The sequence below is a fragment of the Pteronotus mesoamericanus genome, unplaced genomic scaffold (genome assembly GCF_021234165.1).
Source record: "Pteronotus mesoamericanus isolate MK-2021 breed Mesoamerican mustached bat unplaced genomic scaffold, CSHL_Meso_final scaffold_54, whole genome shotgun sequence".
Taxonomy (NCBI): Eukaryota; Metazoa; Chordata; class Mammalia; order Chiroptera; family Mormoopidae; genus Pteronotus; species Pteronotus mesoamericanus.
This window is the reverse complement of record NW_026555321.1, coordinates 45,602,285-45,622,026: the sequence shown is the minus strand read 5'-3', so window position 1 is coordinate 45,622,026 and position 19,742 is coordinate 45,602,285. Positions and strand designations below refer to the sequence as shown.

The 19,742-nt window shown below is 41.2% G+C and overlaps 1 protein-coding gene across 3 annotated transcripts in view; it reads right to left on the bottom strand.

Annotated features, from left to right (window-relative positions):
• PTPRG (protein tyrosine phosphatase receptor type G) overlaps window positions 1-19,742 on the bottom strand; it is a 681,808-nt gene that overhangs the window by 117,215 nt on the left and 544,851 nt on the right. For all 3 annotated transcript variants that reach the window (XM_054595580.1, XM_054595582.1, XM_054595581.1), the window contains exons 7-8: window positions 19,423-19,580; window positions 8,924-9,116 (exon numbers count right to left, since the gene is read on the bottom strand). In XM_054595580.1, the coding sequence (XP_054451555.1) occupies window positions 8,924-9,116; window positions 19,423-19,580 (351 nt within the window). The remainder of the gene's footprint in view (window positions 1-8,923; window positions 9,117-19,422; window positions 19,581-19,742) is intronic.

The following is a 19,742-nucleotide window of genomic DNA, read 5'->3' as shown; positions in this document are numbered from 1 at the left end:
CTTCACTGTCATGGCCACTATCACCGTGAAGGCAGAGAATAGTTACTTTAAAGCAAACCCGTGACTAGGTTCCACCTTAGTTCGAGCCATCCATTAGGGCAGAGGTCATTAAACTATGGTCCCCAGGCCAAATCCAGCCTATCGCCTATTTTTATAAATTTAGGTTTTTTATTTCTACATCCAATTATTTCAACATTGTCTATGGCTGCCTTCACGTTACAGTGGCAGACCTAAGTAGTTGAAACAGACACCAAAGGACCCACTACTTGGTACTTAAACAAAGAAGTTCACTAACTCCTGTCTTATGTAATTAATTTATTTTTCTTTCTTCTGTGACAATAGCCCAATAAATGCATAGCTCCATGCCCAATATCTTAGTTCTCCTAGGCACTGAAAACTTCCTTAATGATTAGGTAGAGAATGTCAATCAGACAGGACTGATTCCTTTTGAATTACCTGAAAATTACAGAATACCATCCTCTTTCTGAAATCCTGTATTGGCTCTTCAGTGCTTAGATCTCTAAAGTCAATCCTGCTTAGATCTCTAAGTCCTCACAGGCTGAGTGATAACTGCCAGCAGCTGTGGTTGGCTTGTGGCCTGTAGTGCCCTGGAATTACTTGAGTTTTCTTGGGCGTGTGGGGGGTGGGGAGGGAGCATTTAGTCATGTGACCATGCTTCCATGGCACGTGCATTTAAAAGCAAATAGGGACATCATTACTCATTAGGGAAGTGCAAATTGAAACCTAAAGAAATACTACTTCACATCCACTATGATGGCCAAGTGGATTGGGACAACACTGTAACAAGTGTTGGTGAGGATATGGAGAAATCAGAACCCTCTTAGAACTGCTGATGGAACGTAAACCGGTGCAGCCACTTTGGAAAACAGTTTGGTAGTTTTTCAAAATGGTCAACACAGAGTTACTGCATGACTCAGAACTCTACTCCTGGGTTTATACCTAAGAGAACTGAAAATTATGTCCACACACAAACTTAAATATGAATGTTCATAGCAGCACTATTCATAACAGCAAAAAGTGGAAAAAACTCAAATGTCTCTCAATTGATACATAGATAAAGAGAGTGAAATGGCATAATGAAGGCCAAATCCGTGTTACTCTGTGAAGTAACAGTAAGCATCTCGAGAGAGAGATGGCGGAGGAGACACAAGATAGAACCCAATCTAGGTGGTTCCCGATCACAGTGAGAGTCCTGAAATAATGCACGGGTGTGCGGGACAGAAAGGTCAGGTGGGCTTCTGTTGGTCTCATGTAAAGACACTCAGCAGTTTGCTAGGGACAGTTTATGTAACCTTTCCTTTTTTTATTACTAGGAGTTAACATTTTTACTCAACTAAGGGTACATTCTGAGAAGCAATATAAGGAAACGGGCTGACTATATGGAAAAGGGAGGAGGCTGTCTAAAGGCAAAGGTGGAACTACTGCCAAAGAAATGGGGCAAGTTCACACTGGGTGTCTCAGTGTGGCTCAAGCTGAGTGAGGGAGCTGGGGGGTCGAGTCTCTGGAAAGCCTGTCAGAGGGTTGAGCAGTGTCCTAGATAGGATCTCCTGAAACTTTATAAAAGGAGGAAAATGTCTAACCTTTTAAGCTGATATGGGGAGGAGAGCTTTGCATGGCGAGATAGCGGATTTAAGAACCCTGTACATGGCACAAACATAAGAAATCATGCCAGTGAGCCCTTTCAAAGTCCTTTAAAGCTGAGTAGAAGTCTGGAAAAATACTGTGTTGGGCCTGCTCTTCAGCCTTATTCCATATTATTCCTCTTGTTTCTATGCCTTTCTTTTGACTTTTAGATTCTCTTTGGAAAAAAAAGATAGATAAACAATATGTGGCATATCCATACAATGGTATAGTATTTAGTCATAAAATGGAATGAAATTCGGATTGATACATGCTTGGCTATGGTGGAACCTTCAAAATTTGATGCTAAGTGAAATAAGCCAGAGATAAAAAGCCATATATTGTATGATTCCATTTAGATGAATGAACCAGAATAGGCAAATCCAGAGAGACAGAGAGTACATGAGTGGTTGCCTGGGGCTGGGGAAGTTGGGGGAAGGCAGGAAAAAGAAGGAAAAAAAACAGGAGTGACAGCTAATGGGTATGTTGTTTCTCTGTGGGGTGATAAAAATGTTCTGAAAGTAGATAGTTGTGGTGACTGCACAACTTTGTGAATATAGTAAAAACCACTGAAGTGTACACTTTAAAAGAATGAACTTTATGCTATGTGAATTAAATCTCAATAAAGCTGTTATTAAAAATATAAAACAGACTGTTTAGCAATAAAAAGAAATAAGCTACAATACATGTATATGACAACATCATGGATAAATTTTAAAATCCTAACACCAATTTCTGAAGTGATTGGAGGTTGCCTGTAGTAGAGGACAGGAGAAAGGCTGGCTGCAAATGGGCAAGAAGGGTCTTTTGGGGGTGATAAAATCTGTAAAACTACAGATTCACTAAAAATTATTGAATTGTACATTTGTAAAAGCTAAATTTTATGGTACGAGAATTATGTCTAGAAAAAAAGCTATAGAAACAGGAACTTTCATACACTGCTGGTATTGGGTTGCCCAGAAAGTTCATTTGGCTTTCTCAGTAAAATGGCTCTAGTACTGCTTAGTTGTCTTTAATTTCATTCAGAACAATTTTGTTAGATTGTATTGTGACAGCTGTCATAAGAGTGTGCATTTAAAAAAACTTATCAAAATTGGTAAATTTTTGTGTACCCATTTTAATATTGAAGATGGAAGAAAATATGCAACATTTATCTTTATTATTTCAAGAAAGGTAAAATGCAAATGAAATGCAAAAAAGATTAGTGCAGTGTATGGGGAAGGCACTGTGACTGATTGAACATGTTAAAAGTGGTTTGTGAAGTTTGTTGTTAGAGATTTCTTGCTGGATGATGCTCCGTGGTCAGGGAGAGCAGTTGAAGTTGATAGTGATCAAATCTAGATGTTAACTGAGAATGGTCAACCTTATACCACGTGGTATATAGCCAACATTCTCAAAATGTCCAAATCAATGGTTATTGGTGAAAATGAAAAATATATCTTTTATTTTATGGAAAAAACCATATGGATTTTTTTGCCAACCCAATACATACAATAACTTTGGGAAACTGTTTAGTAGTATGTAACACAATCTGCACATGTATGTGTACACTGCACTGCAGTCTTTTTACTCCTGGGTGCACACCCTATGGAGATGTGTCCATATGCTCATTAAAAAACATGTTCAAGAATTTTCAGTCATTGGACTTCCAGTCAAGATGGGGGCATAGGTAAACACAGCTTGCCTCCTTGCATAACCACAGCAAAAATTACAACTAAGCTACAAAACAACGATCATCCAGAATTGTCAGAAAATCAAGCTGTATGGAAGTCCAACAACCAAGGAATTAAAGGAGCTACATTCATCTTGTCAGGGTAGGATGGGTGAAGGCGCAGAGAGGTGTGGAGAGGCACTGACGCAGGATGGGTGGTCCCATATGCCAGTGTGGTGGGTAAAAATAGGGAGGGATCAGGGGCAAAGGATCTCAGCCCCATGCCAGACCACCCAGTCAAGGGTTCCAGTGCCAAGAAGATAAGTCCCCATAACTTCTGGCTGTAAAAACCAGTGGGGGTTGGGACAGCGGAAGAAACTACAGGATTTTCAGGAGTCTCCTCTTAAAGGACTTAAAGGATAGGACTTACATTCATTCCCTCTAGGTTCCAGCACCAGGGCAGCAGCTGGAAGGGCACCAGTGGCATGCGGTGAGAAACTGCAGTGTATGGCATCAGGGTGAGTGCCAGGGGACAGCTTCCTCTCAGATAAAACTCTAGAGGCCAGGCAGCAGCATAGTCCCCTTTCTGAGCCCTGCCCAACACAGTGCCACAGAGTGGCGATACCATATCTGAGACTCCATCAACCTGGTTTACATGGGTTGCCCCCAAATGGCGATTATCTAAGGCTCCACTCCATTCAACTTACCTGGGCACTTTTCTAAAACAGGTTGTGCTCCTATTTGAACAGGGAGTCAAAGCAACTCTACCTAACACATAGACACACGGAGGCTGCCAAAATGAGGACACAAAGAAATATGGCCCAAATGAAAGAACAGAACAAAACTCTAGAAAAAGAACTAAACAAAATGGAGATAAGCATCAGACACAGATTTCAAAACACAGATTATTAGGATGCTCAAGGAACTCACTGTATACTTCAACAGCATAAAAAAGACCAAGGCGGAAATGAAGGTTACACTAAGTGAAATAAAGAAAAATTTATATAAGGGGACTAAAGGGTAATGGAAAAAAATACAATAAAGATCAAGTAAAAAAAAAAAAAAGAAAAAAAATTACAGGGAACCAACAGTGGGGTGGATGAAGCTAAAAATTAAATTAATGATTTGGAACATAAGGAAGAAAAAAAAACATTTAGTCAGAACAGCAAAAACAAAAAAGAATTTAAAAAAAAGAGGAAAAGACAACTTCAAACATGCCAACATCTGAATCATAGGGGTGCTGGGAGGAGTAGAGAAAGAAATTGAAAACTTATTTGAAAAAATTATGAAAGAAAACATCCTTAATTTGGTGAAGCAAATACACATACAAGTCCAGGAAGCACAGAGTCCCAAACAAGATGGATGCAAAGAGGACCACACCAAGACATACCATAATTAAAATGCCAAAGGTAAAAGATAAAGGGAGAATCTTAAAAGCAGCAAGAGAAAAGCAGAGAGTTACCTACAAAGGAGTTTTTATAAAACTATCAAGTGATTTCTCAAAAGAAATGTTGCAGACTAGAAGGGACTGGCAATGGGTATCCAATGTGATGAAAAGCAAGGACCTATAGCCTAGATTATTCTATCTAGAGAAGCTATCATTTAGACTGGAAGGGCAGATAAAGTGCTTCCTAGACAAGAAAAAGCTGAAGTAGCTCATCATCACCCAGCCATTATTATATGAAATGTTAAAGGGACTGACTTATTTAAGAAAAAGAAGATCAAAACTATGAACATTAAAATGGCAACAAATTCACAACTATCAACAATTGAATCTAAAAAATAAACTAAGCAAACAAGTGGAACAGAAACAGAATCATAGATATGGAGAACACTTAGAGGGTTATTAGTTGGGAGGGGGATGGGGGAGAAAGGGGAAAAGGTGGAGGGATTAAGAGGTACAAATTGGTACGTACAGAATAGACAGGGGGATGTTAATAACAGTGTAGGAAGTGGAGTAGCCAAAGAACTTACATGCATGACTCATGGAAATGGACTAAGTGGGGGACTGTTGGAGGGAATGGGGGTGAGCGGTAGAGGGGGGCAAAGGGAGAAAAATTGGGACAACTGTAATAGCATAACCAATAAAACATTTTTTAAGAATTTTCATAATCACTAAAATGGGGAAATAAATCCATATATTCATGTCTATTGAAAAGGATAATAAATTCAGGTAGAATCACACAGTGAAATTCAGCAATTAAAAAGAACTGCAAATATGCCCTGGCTGGTGTGGCTCAGTGGATTGAGCGCTGGCCTGCGAACCAAGAGGTCGCTGGTTCAATACCCTGTAGGGGCACATGCCTGGGTTGTGGGCTGAGTTCCCATTTAGGGGCATGTGAGAGGCAACTGACTAATGTTTCCCTCACTCTTCAATGTTTCTTTCCCTCGCTTTCTCCTTCCCTTTCCCTTTCTCTGAACATAAATAAATAAAATCTTTAAAAAAAAGAAAAGAACTACAAATACATGTTATCGCATAGATGACTTTCAGAGAAGAGCACAGCAGCAAGACACTAACAGGACATCCTGTTTCTGTTTATATGAAACAAAACAGCAAGCAAAGCTAATTCATGGTCATCCATGGTTACCCCTTAGGAACAGTCTGTGACTGGAACGGGGAGATGGAGGTTCTCCTGGGAAGATGGTGATGTGACCTTCCTGATCTGTGTGTCTGTTACTCAAGTGTATTCAGTTTGTGAAAATTCATCAAGTTGTGCACATATTATGTGCATGCTTTTCTCTATGTTATACTCTCATACTATATTTAAAAAAGAAATTAGACCGCACCTATATCTCTCTCTGCTCTAGAAAGATCACAAAATATTTTAATATCTACACATCTTAGGAGTCAGTAATGGACATCATGATAATTGCCACAGACCTTGTGGAATAATGTTGGGAAACGCCCTGTCTAGTTTCAGGAACTGTAACCCCACCGACAGGTGGGAGGGCCCCACGGCTGGAAATAATCAGGGAAGTCCTGGAGAAACAGGCCCCTTAGGAGACAACCTGTCCCCACTGTTACGCTCCTGCCTCTCTGCTTTGCCCTGTGATGGTCAATAATCCATGATGGGCAAATTATCTCACACAGAGATAAACTAAGATAGGTATCGATTGGGTATGGGTAGCAGACAAGAAATTGGGGGACACGGAGAAAGGGCAAAAAGGCCCGTACCCCACGGCTTGGCTTGGACGTGGCAGGAGTCCTCATTCTATCCGAAAGAAGTCTCCTTGTCTCTTGGCTGCCCCCCGCCCATCCCCTGCCCCACCTGGCTCAGGCTCGAAACAATACTGGAGTCAGTCCTAGACCAGATCTGGCGGTTCCCAGGGAAATCAGGCCTAAAAGTAAATTCTTTAAAGTGTGCTTTGTTCTTCCCTCAGAAGCTCTAGCCAGCTCGTGCTGGGAAGGAAATTTACATTATTCACAGACCCTAACCTTATACCCTTAGGCACTCTTATGTTTACTATGCTTTCATGTTTAGTTGTCTCTCTTGTTTACTAGTCTCCTCTTGGACCCTTGTAAATTGGTGTGTTCCTGCCATTTGTTTTCTTCAAAGCATCACCCATTCTCTGTGAACATTCACATAGGGATGTAATGAGATGACCTGTGCTTTCCTGTTATCTAGCCCTACTGATAACCCTTTTAATAAAAGCCTTTGATAAAGGAATTCTGGGTTTTCCTCACTAGAGGGATGTGCCACATCCCCTCTCCTGGCAAACGGAGAAGTGTTTGCGATGATTTGTGCTTATTGCCCCATCTGTGACACCCTCCACCCGCTCCGCAGGATTCAGAGTCCCCGCTCCCATCTCAGCTGGCCCCAGATGGTAACCTTCAGATCCCTGAGCGCTGTGCTCCCCGGGATGTGCTCCGTCCCCCCAGAGGCAGCTGTTGCCTAGACCAGGAATGAGCAGCAACCAGCGGCGCTCCCCGCACAACACGTTGCGCCACCCATGCTACAGAATAAAGAACTGAACCCCGACATTTAAGGATGGCTCCATGGCTCTGCTCAAATTTGGAGAAAGCCCTTTCATCAGAGGTTCTACTCACTTCAACAACAGTGTAACGGACCATTATCTTTACTTTCTTGAGTAATAAGGGCCACACATTCTCTTTGTGCAGCTGATGTATACTGTATCCTCAGCCGTTTTTTAGGAAAGAACTTTGTGACTGTCACAACCTCAGCAGTTCTGACCTGCCAGATCTGGTGCTCACTTGTGACATAAATTCCTCACCCTCCACACATCCTCTATGTTCATCTCTCACAAAATAGCCAGACCCTAAGAGCCCCCTGTTTCCCAAACAAGTTCTCTTGGGAGAAAGCTTTCAAGTTCAGTTGTTTTGTTTTATTTTTAGCTTGGTTAAAAAAAACTAGCCCAAGTGGGGTTTTCTATGCCAGCCCAACCTAAGATATTTTACAGGTCTGTGTGCTTCTTAGCCCTGTGTTCATCCCATGTTGACAAATGATGCCCTTAACAAAGTGTCCACCCCAAATTACTGGGATGTCAAGGAGTTCTTGATGGAACCGGCCAGAGTAGTTCTCCTCACAAACCTCAAACAAAAATCACACAGACGGGAAGGAGATGATTACATTCTTAAACTTCCTTTCCTCTTTTTTTAGCTCCTTTTCAGATATTTGAGACTGGAAAATAGGCTTATTCTTATCATCAAAGTGCACATCAATGCAGTTATTTGTGGAACAGAATCTCATTCCCCCGTTCCCACAAAGGTCATATGCCAGTAACCCGGTCCATTTTATTGGGAGTGGGGACACTCTTGAAGCAAAACCTCCCATGTAACTCACCATACTAAAAATTCCAGTGTTTAACAAACAACACAAGCTCACCCCTCATTATCCAAGATCACAGTTTTGAAGGAGGACACTGGTTTGGGAGAGACTCATACAAACACCTTGTTATTCCTTCCTGCCTTCCACGTTCTACTACTTGGATCAGGCTTATTCCTTTCCCTGTTTCCCAAGCTCTAAGCCACAATTATGACAAATCACAGAGCCTGAAAGGAGGGCTGTTAGTGTGGAGTCAGGTTTTCCGGTTTCCTGGGAGAAAAATTCATGTTCATGTCATGTAAGAAACTAGAAATGAAAAATATTAAGTGCCTGAAAATTATAAACTTATGTTTATCAGATATGGAAATTAAACTGTTAAGTGACAGTTTATAAAGGCCACGCGGTATCAAGTGGGGGCAGAGCCAGAGGTGGAGACCTTGCCTGGGGAGGGTGTTGGTAAGAACGTTGCAAACCGGGGCACTGGGAGCAAGTCCAAGGTCCTGATGTTTGAGCTCAGAAGTAAACTCCTCATCTCAGCAGGGAAAGAATAAAAAAGTAAGACACCCAAAAGCTTTCTTTAGACATACACTAACTAGTGTTGATGTCACAAAGTAAAGAATCAGAGAGAATGCCTAATAGGGAAAAGGGCAACTCTGAACATAACAATTTAACTGAAGTTATTCCCACAACTGCTTGTACTTATCATCTAGACAAGTCTCTTTAGCAGAGAAACCTATGCTCTTAACACCAAGTTCCAATTCTTGGCTGGTATTAGACCTCCTTTTAATTTAAAGTAATTGATGATAAGGAATCTTCCTCAGGACAATGGCACTTTATCCAAACATACCTTTAGAGGCCTCTGTCCCCAGTGGGTTTTCCAAGAAGTCTGTCATGTCATGGTTCCAGGCGTCATGGACAGCGGACTTGGACACCACCCTGTCATTCAGACCTTGCTGTGGTCGAAAGTTATTTCTCAGATACTCCAATGACTTGACGTGGTCTTGCTGCTCCGTGGTACAGATAGAGTAAAAAGCCTCGAGCTGAACAGAGAACGAGATTGGGGAGACAAAAAGAACATCAATTAGAAAAGCTCTGTGGTCCAAAGTGTGTGGGGGTGACAAGAACACACAAATAGTAGGAGGTGCCCCATTTCTAGTTTGCCAAACCCCGCAGGACACAGACTGCCTGCCAGAATCACTGCCAACAGGCTTATCTGGCTGAGGCTTCTGTTCTATCCACTAACCAGGAAAATACTTCATCAGATGATATACAGAACTCTTAGTGTGTGTCTGAGACAGGAGTCCCAGGTTTTCTGTAGCGCCCCTCTAACACCCTTTGGTAAGACCTTCAGTATTATAGGGACATAGGGTATTGGTTAAACCGGTAGGTTCCAGAGCCAGATAGGTTGAGTGGGATTCCCGCTCCAGGGTTCAACTCCTCTGTGACCCGGAGAAAGATGCTTAACTTCTCTGAGCCTCAAATTTCCTCAGTAAAATGGTGATAATTGCAGCAGCATCTACTTGATAGGGTATAAGTCAGCATTACATGAGATAATCCATGTACAGTGCTTAAAATAGTTCCTGGCACATGAGGCTTCAATAAATATTAGTGACTTTATTCATACTAAGCATCTCCTTATATACTAAGAATCTAGTGCATCAGTTGCTAAGTCACAAAGTTGCTAAAGGCATGGTTTGCAAGTGAAACTGCCCACCAAGGCCAGCATTTACCAGGTACATAACAACAGTCAGATATCCAAGCTTTCTGTAATGCCAGTTTCCTCAGCTGTAAAACTGATATAATGCCAGTATCCATCTCATCAGGTTATGGAAAAGATTAAAACTGATGCAAATTACTTAGCACTTAGTAAGCCCTCAGGGAAGAATGGCAGCTATCATTATTATTAAATTATTAAGAAACATTTTCCACAAAACTGCTGATCAAATTTATGGGAAAGCAAAGAGAAAACTTTCAGAACTCTAGGATCATATTTCTATGACCAAAAAGCATTCCCCTTGGCCCTCAGAATTCTGCTCATGGGAACAGGTCATCGAAGGGCAGGGGCTGGGTGGCAGAGGTTAGTTCCCAGCGGACCACAAAGTTATCCTTGTCATCAAATAGATGGACCATAACCTAACATTGCCAGCCACCAAAAATGCCAACTCCTTGATGAGGGGGAAGAAAATGGAGTGAATAAGAGAGAAACCAATTGAACTCTTTCTGGACCACCTGGCTCCATGAATGCCAAATCTGCACACCTTCTGCAGGAGAGCAGGATGAGGCGAGCTGGTGGTAGAAAGATGCTTCCCCAGCAGGCACCGAGTGGCCGCCCACAGCTTCAGGACCAGAAGGTGGCTAACACCACTGCATAAATAAACAAGAGAATTAGTACCTTGGTTTTCTGGCTGGTCACCCTGAAGCCTGGAACTAACCCCAGTGTTTCTCAAACACCTCCTGAGAGGCAGGCAGAAAGTAACCTGCTTCCAGTCTGAAACTCCCTCCTTGTGCATTAGAAAGCAATGAATACACAAATAAAGTAGGTAGTGATTTTAGCCAACAAAAATCATTCAAGTATATGGATTTGCCTATCATTCCACCTTCCCTCTAGTTCTGCAAATGTGAAGTGATAATAAACCATGAAGCTTTTTCTGCTTTTTCATCAAGGTAATAGAACCAGATGGTCTCTCAACCAGCCTAAAAGCAAAAGTAGCACATTATTTCTGCTACTAAAATTCTCTACTTCTCACACAACTTTTCTTCTAACAACTCATATTGTTGCTATGTAGTATTAGCCTTTTCTCCCCATTCTTCCTTCAGATATTCTTTATTTATAGTGAAAGAAGAAAGGCAATAAGAGCAGAAAACATTTTAAAAATTGGATGGTTTACTCTGTCCAAATGTGCCCCACTCGGATTAAGATAACTGAGGGTGTTGAAAAGAAAAATCACTAAGCAGAGTACACCTGTTTGACAGGATGCCCAAAATCTGAACTGACCGCACACCAAAATGAGAAGGCTTCAGACTTTTTAGATAAAATAACTTCTTAAAATTACATGAAGGGAATTAAAGACTCTCCAGGGACAGTCTAGGGAAAGACCAACCAAAATGATTAAAGGGATGGAGAATAAATCCTGTGTGGAAAGGTTAAAGGAAGTGGAATTGTGCAGCCTGAAGAAAAGGCGAATATGGAATAATTTGATTAAAGGCCCTTGTATGTGGAAGATGCTGACCAGTTCTTCTCCATGTCCAGAGAAGGCCAAATATGGGGAAATCAGTTTAAATTAAAGCCTTAGAGATGTTAGTTGAATAGAGGAAGGAATTCCTTAACTTTCAGAATGATTAAAAAAAAAAGAAAAGAAAAAAACTGGGCTGCTGCACATAGCAGGTTAGACCGGAAATGTTCTGGAAATGACAACCATCTGTCCTGAAAGTTTAATCTCTGAGATGCCAGGAGAGGATGTCCTGGGAGACAGTCTCAGCAATATCATCTAAGGTATTATATCTACATCTACAGTATTTGATTCTTTCACAAGATAGCATTAGTTCTAAAAAGTTTACTTCTGATGCCTCAGGAAAGAATTAGTCATACAATTATAAAAACAGGTAGGTCCTGAATTTAACACAAAAATGCTTTTTGCTTAAATTGCTTCTTACAGTTTAATGACATACTATGGCATAAAAGCTCTGCCACTTCCTTGTCATTAACTCAACTTGCCCAAAGATTTCAAAAGGAGGATGTGACGGTCCTAAGAGTGAACGAGTGACCTGAAAAATATTATATTGTTAACTGGATCATACCTTCGATAGACAGTCACACAAAAGAGGAAACGGAGGACAAGTTTAGCAGACTCATCAAATGTCCTGTCATTCCTCTGTTGAATGAAAATTGCCAGCAGCCTCTCCCATTGGTAACTGGCATGCTTGGCTATTGACTGGAAACTTCCATGATTCCTGGGTTGACAAGGGGAATCTATATTTTTCACTTTGGTTAAGGTAAGCAATCATCTGGGCTAGAAATCTACTCAAAACTTGGTCTCTCCCTTATCAGCAGTTTTGCTGAGATTTCAGTTACTTGTGGTCAACCACAGTCTGAAAATGCTTAAAAAAAACCCCCCAGAAATAAACAATTCATAAGTTTTAAACTGTCTACCATTCTGCGCAGTGGAATGAAATCTTGTGCTGTCCTGCTGTCCGGCCCGGGACATGAATCACCCCGTTTTCCAGTGTCTCCGCGCTGTAGATGGTATCTGCCCGTTAGTCACTTAGCAGCCACCTGGGATATCAGATAAACTCACACTACTGCAGTGCTTGTGTCCAAGTCACCCTTTACTTAATAATGGCCCCAAAGCACAGCAGTAGGGATGCTGGTCATTGAGATATGCCACCGTGAAACAGTAAAGAGCTTACTTTATGTGAAAAGGTGTGTGTATATATATAGGATGTGTAGGGTTTGGTATTATTTGCAGTGTCAGGTATCCACTGGGGATCTTGGAACATATACCAACAGGTAAGGGGACACTACCATGTATCATTACACAGATGCTTCTGGTTGTTCCTTGATCCTTCCCCTTGCCTTATAACCACACTATCTAAAAGTAAAGCTGACCACCAACTAAGCCTCCACTTTTTCAGTTCTGGGGGATTCCATTTATGGAGATTACAATGAAAAGGTGCCTCGTAGAGTTGGGAGCACAGCAGCCCTGCCTAATGCGGGGGCCATAGAACAACCTATGTAAAGCGATGATTCTCTGGGCTTCTGACCAGCTTAGTCTGTTCAGCTTCTAGATCTGGTTAACAGCCACACAGTGATCCTTTTAAAAAGCACATGCCATCATGTCAGCCATTCAATGCCTGATGATCTGTGGGGCCCTAAAGATCTGGCTTGTGCCTGATTCTCCAACCTCGGAACTGTTACTGTTGCCCTGACCATGTTGCTTAATTGGTTGCAGTGTCTTCCTGCACAGCAAAACGTTGTGGGTTCGAGTCCTGACCGGGGCATGCACAGAAGGCAACTGATCAATGTCTGTCTCTCTCTCCCTCTCTCTCAAATCAATAAACAAATATGTTCTCAGGTGAGAATTAAAAAAAACAAAGCAAAACAAAAAAAACCTCTTGCTACCTGAGTTCAAAACCCTGTTTGTAATTCCTACTTGCTAAATGTGTGACCTTGGTCAAAGTATTTAATGTTCCTGAGCTTCAGTTTTCTTACCTCTATAATGGAGATTACATCATTATCTGCCTCATGCGTTGCTCCTATTAAAGGAGTTACTGTATATAATGTGTTTGGCATAATTCCTGGCACACAGTACATACTCAGTATTATTATCATCACTATTACTGTTATTACTATCTTATGATGAATGCGGTAATCATGACTGCAATGTAAGTTTCCAACAACTGAAAGATGCTCCATCTCCTTCTCCCTTCTCTTCCTCTTTATAATGTATTAATATATCTATCAAGCCCATTATGTGCCATGGACTTAATTAGACACTTTATAAACATTATTTTGGTTTCTAACTTATTTTTAGTTTAACATGACATTAACATTATTAATAACAATATTATTATGTCATTAGCACTAGCAGCTAATACTTACTGAGTGTTTATTATGTGAAAGGCATTGTGTTAAGAGTCTTATGTGCTTTCTCTTACTTAATACTCACAGAAATCCTACATGGTTGGTGGTACTGTCATATCATTGTTATTTTTAACTGGTGAGGAAACTGGGCTTAGAGACATTAAATAACTTGTTGAAGATCACGCAGGAACCAAGAGGTAACTCTCTTTTTCATGCTGTCAGCCACTTCATGCCAAATGCATGACAGGCCCACAGGGTTATTCACTGACAGAGCAACACCTGCGGTAAGAAACCGAACACAGTGACGACAGAAGCCCCCAAACAATCCCTTCGAGCTAATCCCAAAAGACCATACATGCAGGACGTCCCTTCTCGGCAACACAAGCCTATCTGCACTTTGGGTTCTCAGGAAAGAAATAGCTGTGGCCCAGCCCAGAATGACCTGGGCAGCGAGGACAAGGTGAAGGCATGAGGGAAAACGCTGCCACCACCCAAGCCTGCATTTTATTTACCTCGTTCTTCCAGACACAGGTAATAAACACACTTGAATTTATCTTTAATATAACGAATGAAGTCTTTATCATATAGGAAAAACAAATGAAAGTTCTGATTTCTATAATATTAAGTTGACTTTTAACTTTTGAAGTGAACATGTAAAACCTTTCCTTTATCCTTGCTCAGGGAGTTGTAATTACATTTTAACTGGTGCTGTTTCAAGAACAATTTTAACCTTGAATTGCAAATGTGTTAGCTGAAAGTGTACATAAATCATTTCAACTTAGTTTTTATTATAAAAATATTATAGAGAATAATTAGTTTTTAATCTGTTGGTTCGAATCAAAGGGAAACTGAAATCTATTCATGCCCATCATGTGCACCAAGAGATCTCATCCACAGAGTCGGAAGAGTACCACTGTCGCTGAGGGGAGAAATGAGAGAAAATCAAAAGTAATAACATTATGTACCTTGAGAAGGCTGATGTGCCCAGTATTTTATGGAGTGGGTATATAATGGCAATTAAACAATACCGTAGTCTGTTAAAAGCATAATAAGAAACTCCAGGATAAGCATTAGGATCTGTAACATCACACCTAAGGTCAAGGACACACTTTAGCTTTACCATACACTTCAGAGGGGACAGAGGAGGTGCTGTTTTGTTGGTTAGTTATTAAACAAGACAATAGTGATGGAATATTACATTCTCAATAGCCTGAAGCCTCCAAAGGTTTAGTTCTTGAAACACGGTTGCAAAAATAAAATCCAAGAATAGCTAGCTAACTACAGACCATGACATCGCCCTCCCCCCGCAGATACAGAGAACTTTTCATGAAGGTGATTATAGAAAGGCTGTCTGCAGAAAGGAAAGGATTTAACCATAATTAACAAAGAAAGCTATCTGGTGTGGATTAATAATGACACCTTTACCCCACCATTTAAAAAACCTTCATTCACATGCACTGCCCATTATGGAGTGTTGGAGTAGAAGCTTTCTGAATGAAGTGACTCATTAGTTATTGTGGTTTTCGGATAAACATTAGAACTGCAGCAGCCAGCAGCCATACATGGCTCTTCCACGAGGAATGTGGCAGGCCCTGCATGTTGAAATAATAATTTCAAAAAAATTGGACTAAATAAAATATGGTAAAATTAATTACACCTGTTTCTCTTTACAGTTTTATTGTCGTTACTGGAAAATTTTAAATGATGTAGATGGTTTTCATTTTATTTATATTGGAAAGCACTGCCCTAGAGCCTTGGTGATCATTTAATAACAGCAATGAAAAACCTGCCCAGGATCTTCTGAGAACTTCCTGTGGTGTGAGGCACCAGCCCAAGCATTCTACATACATCCCATTTCATCTTTATAATGACTCCATATAGTGGGTATCATCACCCCCATTTTACAGATGAAAACCGAGGCAGAAAGTAACAGAGGAGTTGAATAAGTTGTTTGAAGAATGGATCCAGGAGTGGAGTCCCAAGCAGTTTGGCTCCAAATGGAACATGGTCTTAACTCAAAAGAGTTGCTCCACTGTTTATAAGAAAGAGAACAATGGTTTAGAAAACAAAAGTCATTCAAATAAACTTTTCCTATCAACTTCTGCTTATTGTTGGGGGGAAAAAAATCAAACATCCAAAAGCAAACAAACTCGACATATTTAGTGTTTATTGCTTTTTTGAATGAGTCCCCAAGAAGCACATAAATAAAATTCATGCTAAAGATAATTATAGGCAGTGTCATATTAAACTACAGGAAGCAAACGGTCCTGGAAAGGGGAGTCTGGGACAGTCTCTGATGGCCAAAGCACCATCATTTGAGAGCCACTGTTCTAGGATAAAACACATCCTAGGGCACTGGACTCAAGGTGGCCATGTTCTCTGACTGGTCATGAACACGGCGTAGGCAGCTGTCTCAATGTGTCTGCTCCTTCGTCCCCTACACCAGGACTGAGTGTCACCACTTCAGGTGACAAAGTCATGGCATGACTTTTGCTGGTATTAGCAGTAGGTGTTTAATGGAGTCACATAAGTTATCCTGACTGCTGGCCAACAAAGCCTACATGCGACTTCATTAGGGACACCATATTTAGTTCTAGATTGTCGCCAAGTCAGAGCCAGGATTCACTGGCTGCTGGTTTGAATGTCCAGGCAGACTCACAAAAGAAGACAAAAGAAGAAAAAATAAGCAGATTTTCATATTACTCTGCAAGGTTTCAAAGACATCCACATCATACAAGTCAAGAGGTTGTGCCAACCACTGTGTTATATGGTGAACATGCCCACAACCTCACTGTTTCAGGCATGTGCCCTGAGGACACAGAGCACGAAGGGTGAGGACTGGGGATGTCATCTTTCTGAGAGAAGCAACATGGAACTATCTATTCAGCTCTTCTGAATTGGCTATTCACCTTCCTGAAATGAACATGCTGTGCTATCTTCAGAAAGAATGTTGGCAGGGCTGGGGGAAGGTCCAAAGTGATAATACGCTAATACATGGATGGCGAATGCCTTCCTTTCTGAGGCTGACACAGCTGTGACCTCCGTGCCGCTAGCAGCAGGGATCCAGTGTGGCCACATAAAAATGAGCTGTTTTCCTCCCTGGGGAGACAGGCAGGGGGATATATGAAGCTGTGCCTGATAAAGGGAAAGTATTATCTGAAGATGTTTATAGTAAAAACATGGGAAAGCCGTTATGATTAATTTATTTCTTTACTATTTCCTTAAAACAATAATAGCTACAGAGAAGTCATCTATTGAAAGTCAAAGGGCAAAACCCCTTTTATCATTTCTTCTCTTTGAGTATTTGGGTGGCAGGGAGTTTGAGGGTAAACCAACATTAACAAAGAAAGGCCCGGTGACCAAATGTCAAAATGCTTCTAACTGAAAAACACTTGACAAGACATCCAAGCCTAAAACTCGGAAACTGCAATGACACCCAGTGGGTGTCAAAGGTCTTTATTTCTCCCCAACTTAACAACTACCACTCTGTCTCTGCCCTTCATGGGGCCAGACTTGTATTTCTCAACCTCATTATCGCAAGCCTTTGTATGTTTGAAGACAAAAGCAGTTATCTTAATCCACAAGGATTCCTTTTCAAACCCCCTCCCTCACCCCTGAGCATGTAAACATGTGGATCATAATTTTATTTTAATAAAATAATGCTGGCTTCACCATTAGGAAGAAAATGCTTCATAGTTCATTGTCTTCTTGAGGCTGGCAGATCCTATTCAGAAGCCAAATTGCTAGTTTTTCTTTTTTGATAAGAGCAGAATTAAAAGAAAAGAAATCTGAAAGTCAAATGTTTGCCAAGAGCAATGAGATCAAATAAATCTGTTTTGCCTGGGTCCACACCACCTAACCTTGTCAGTGGGATAATCTGTCTCTCCTGTGTGTAGCTCCTCCTGAACAACCTGCTCCATTTACTCCCAGAGGGGCAAGCCCGATGTCTCAGGGCACTACCCAGCAACTCTGCTGCTTGATTCAAACTGGGCACATGACTCAAGAGCCAATCTGTCGGCCAAAGTCTACTGGATCTAACTTCTTGAATACTATCTGATAAAAGACCAGATTGTTGTCAGTTGGTAGCTGACCCTTAAGTTGAAAGGTCAAGTGATACTAGAATAACCATATGGGGCAAAACAAACAAACAAACAAACAAACAAAAAACTGGGAGAGAAGAAACCAGAATTTTGCAAAAGTACAGAATCACAAAGCCATAGCAGAAACTCCAAGATTTGCCTGTGTGGCCCTTGAAAGAGAGTAAAGCATATACCTCAGTTTCTAGTTACATTCCTGGTCACGACGGCTTCATCTCAGGATGGCCCTACTATGGTTTCCTGAAAATACTCCCTTTACATAAGCTACTTTAAGTGGGTCTTTGTTTCTTATATCCAAACAGACCTGACCAGCACAACATCTGACCCTACTTCCCCTACTCTCTATTCCCTATTTTCTCTGCTTTTGGTAGGTAAATCTTCACACTTTTTTCCAGGCCAGCCAGGTTCATAATCTTGTTGCCAGTGCTTTCAGTTACATTACTGATATTACCATATCATTCCAAAACCTACCCCTTCCCTGTACTATATCTCTGCCCCTAGCTGTCAAGCTCTAGGGAGGCATTTCTATGAATGGCCAAATAGGAACCTTCCATTTTTAGGCACTGCTGGTTAATGGCTCAGATCACCTTTCTTAGAAATCCTCCCTATTGTTCTATTTTCTGGAATTATGGAGAACAAACCTATGCTTCTGCTACCTCAGTGTATGCAGCACTGTTTGATGATGAAAATAATCCGTCTAAGAATTTTCCCCTTTCATCTGCTGTTCCCGATGAGGTAATTTCAACGCTCCTAATTCCGCTGGAACTCCTCTTCCTCTGGCATTGCCCTCAACCACATACCCGTTTCAGCAATTCCTACCCACAGTTATTGGCTCAGCCTAAATTCACGTTCTCGTGGAAACTGCCCAGGACATACTCAGAGATAAGCAGTTCACTATAGCGGTTAGCAACACTGGTACTGAAATTAAGACAAACCCAGGCTTGGTTTCTGGCTTCAACACTCATGAACCATGAATCCTTGGGCATGTTATCCTGGCTGTCCACACCACAATGTCCTTAATGTGTCCACTCTTAGTGCCATGCCCATCTCTCAATGTTGTTTTGCAATTTAACTGAACATATGTAAAGCACTAGTAGTGTGCTTGATATATGCAAAACATTCAATCAAGGGTGTTTTTCTTTTATTTCTTCACGTACGTAAATCTCTCTTTTCTGAATGTTTAGTAGGTTCAGTGGTTCTGAGGATGATCTTTGGGAGCAAACACCACGGCTTGGTAATTGGTTGTATGACCTTGGGTAGTTCAGTGTCTCCCCTCTATGAGGTGCAGGTACAAACAATAGCTACCTCATGAGACTGCTGTTCATGAGGATGACATGTGTTAACACATATCAGGGGCTCAGAAGAGTTCCTGGCACAAGATATCACTGTCACTGAGGACAGCTGTTAACTCCTCAAGATTGAATACTTACACAATCCTTGATTTCATGGCTGCAATTCTCTTTAGCTAGTTAATTTGTAGCTGAAAAACAATGTTTTATATTTTACAATTCTTAGGTTCAAAAACATGTTTGTAAGAAAGAATGAAGGAATCAATGAGGACCAGAATATCCAAAATTTAAAAAAAAAATCCTATCTAGCAATGTTAGATAGTTAAGACAAGACAAAACAAACAAACACTGAAGCCCCATGTTGGGGCTGAATATCTACCTGGTGATAAGAGATGGGGACAGGCTTCCGAAAGACTATCCACTCCACAATTTCGCTACATGGTGGGGTCGTCAGAGAACCTGTGTACCGGTAATAGCTGCCCAGGGATGCAGGCAGGAGGTCCCGGAGGACGAAAGGATCCAGAAACGTCTCCTTCTCTGTTGAAGGGAAGAGGCAAAAGAAAAGCACAATGGTAAGTCGCACCACGTTGCAGACACAAAGGGAAATCCTCTGCGTGCGGGTGCCACATCACAAGCCTTCGGTTTGTGTACTCCCCCCCAAAGCACTAGCACTTGGTGGTGGGAAAGCCACAGAAAACA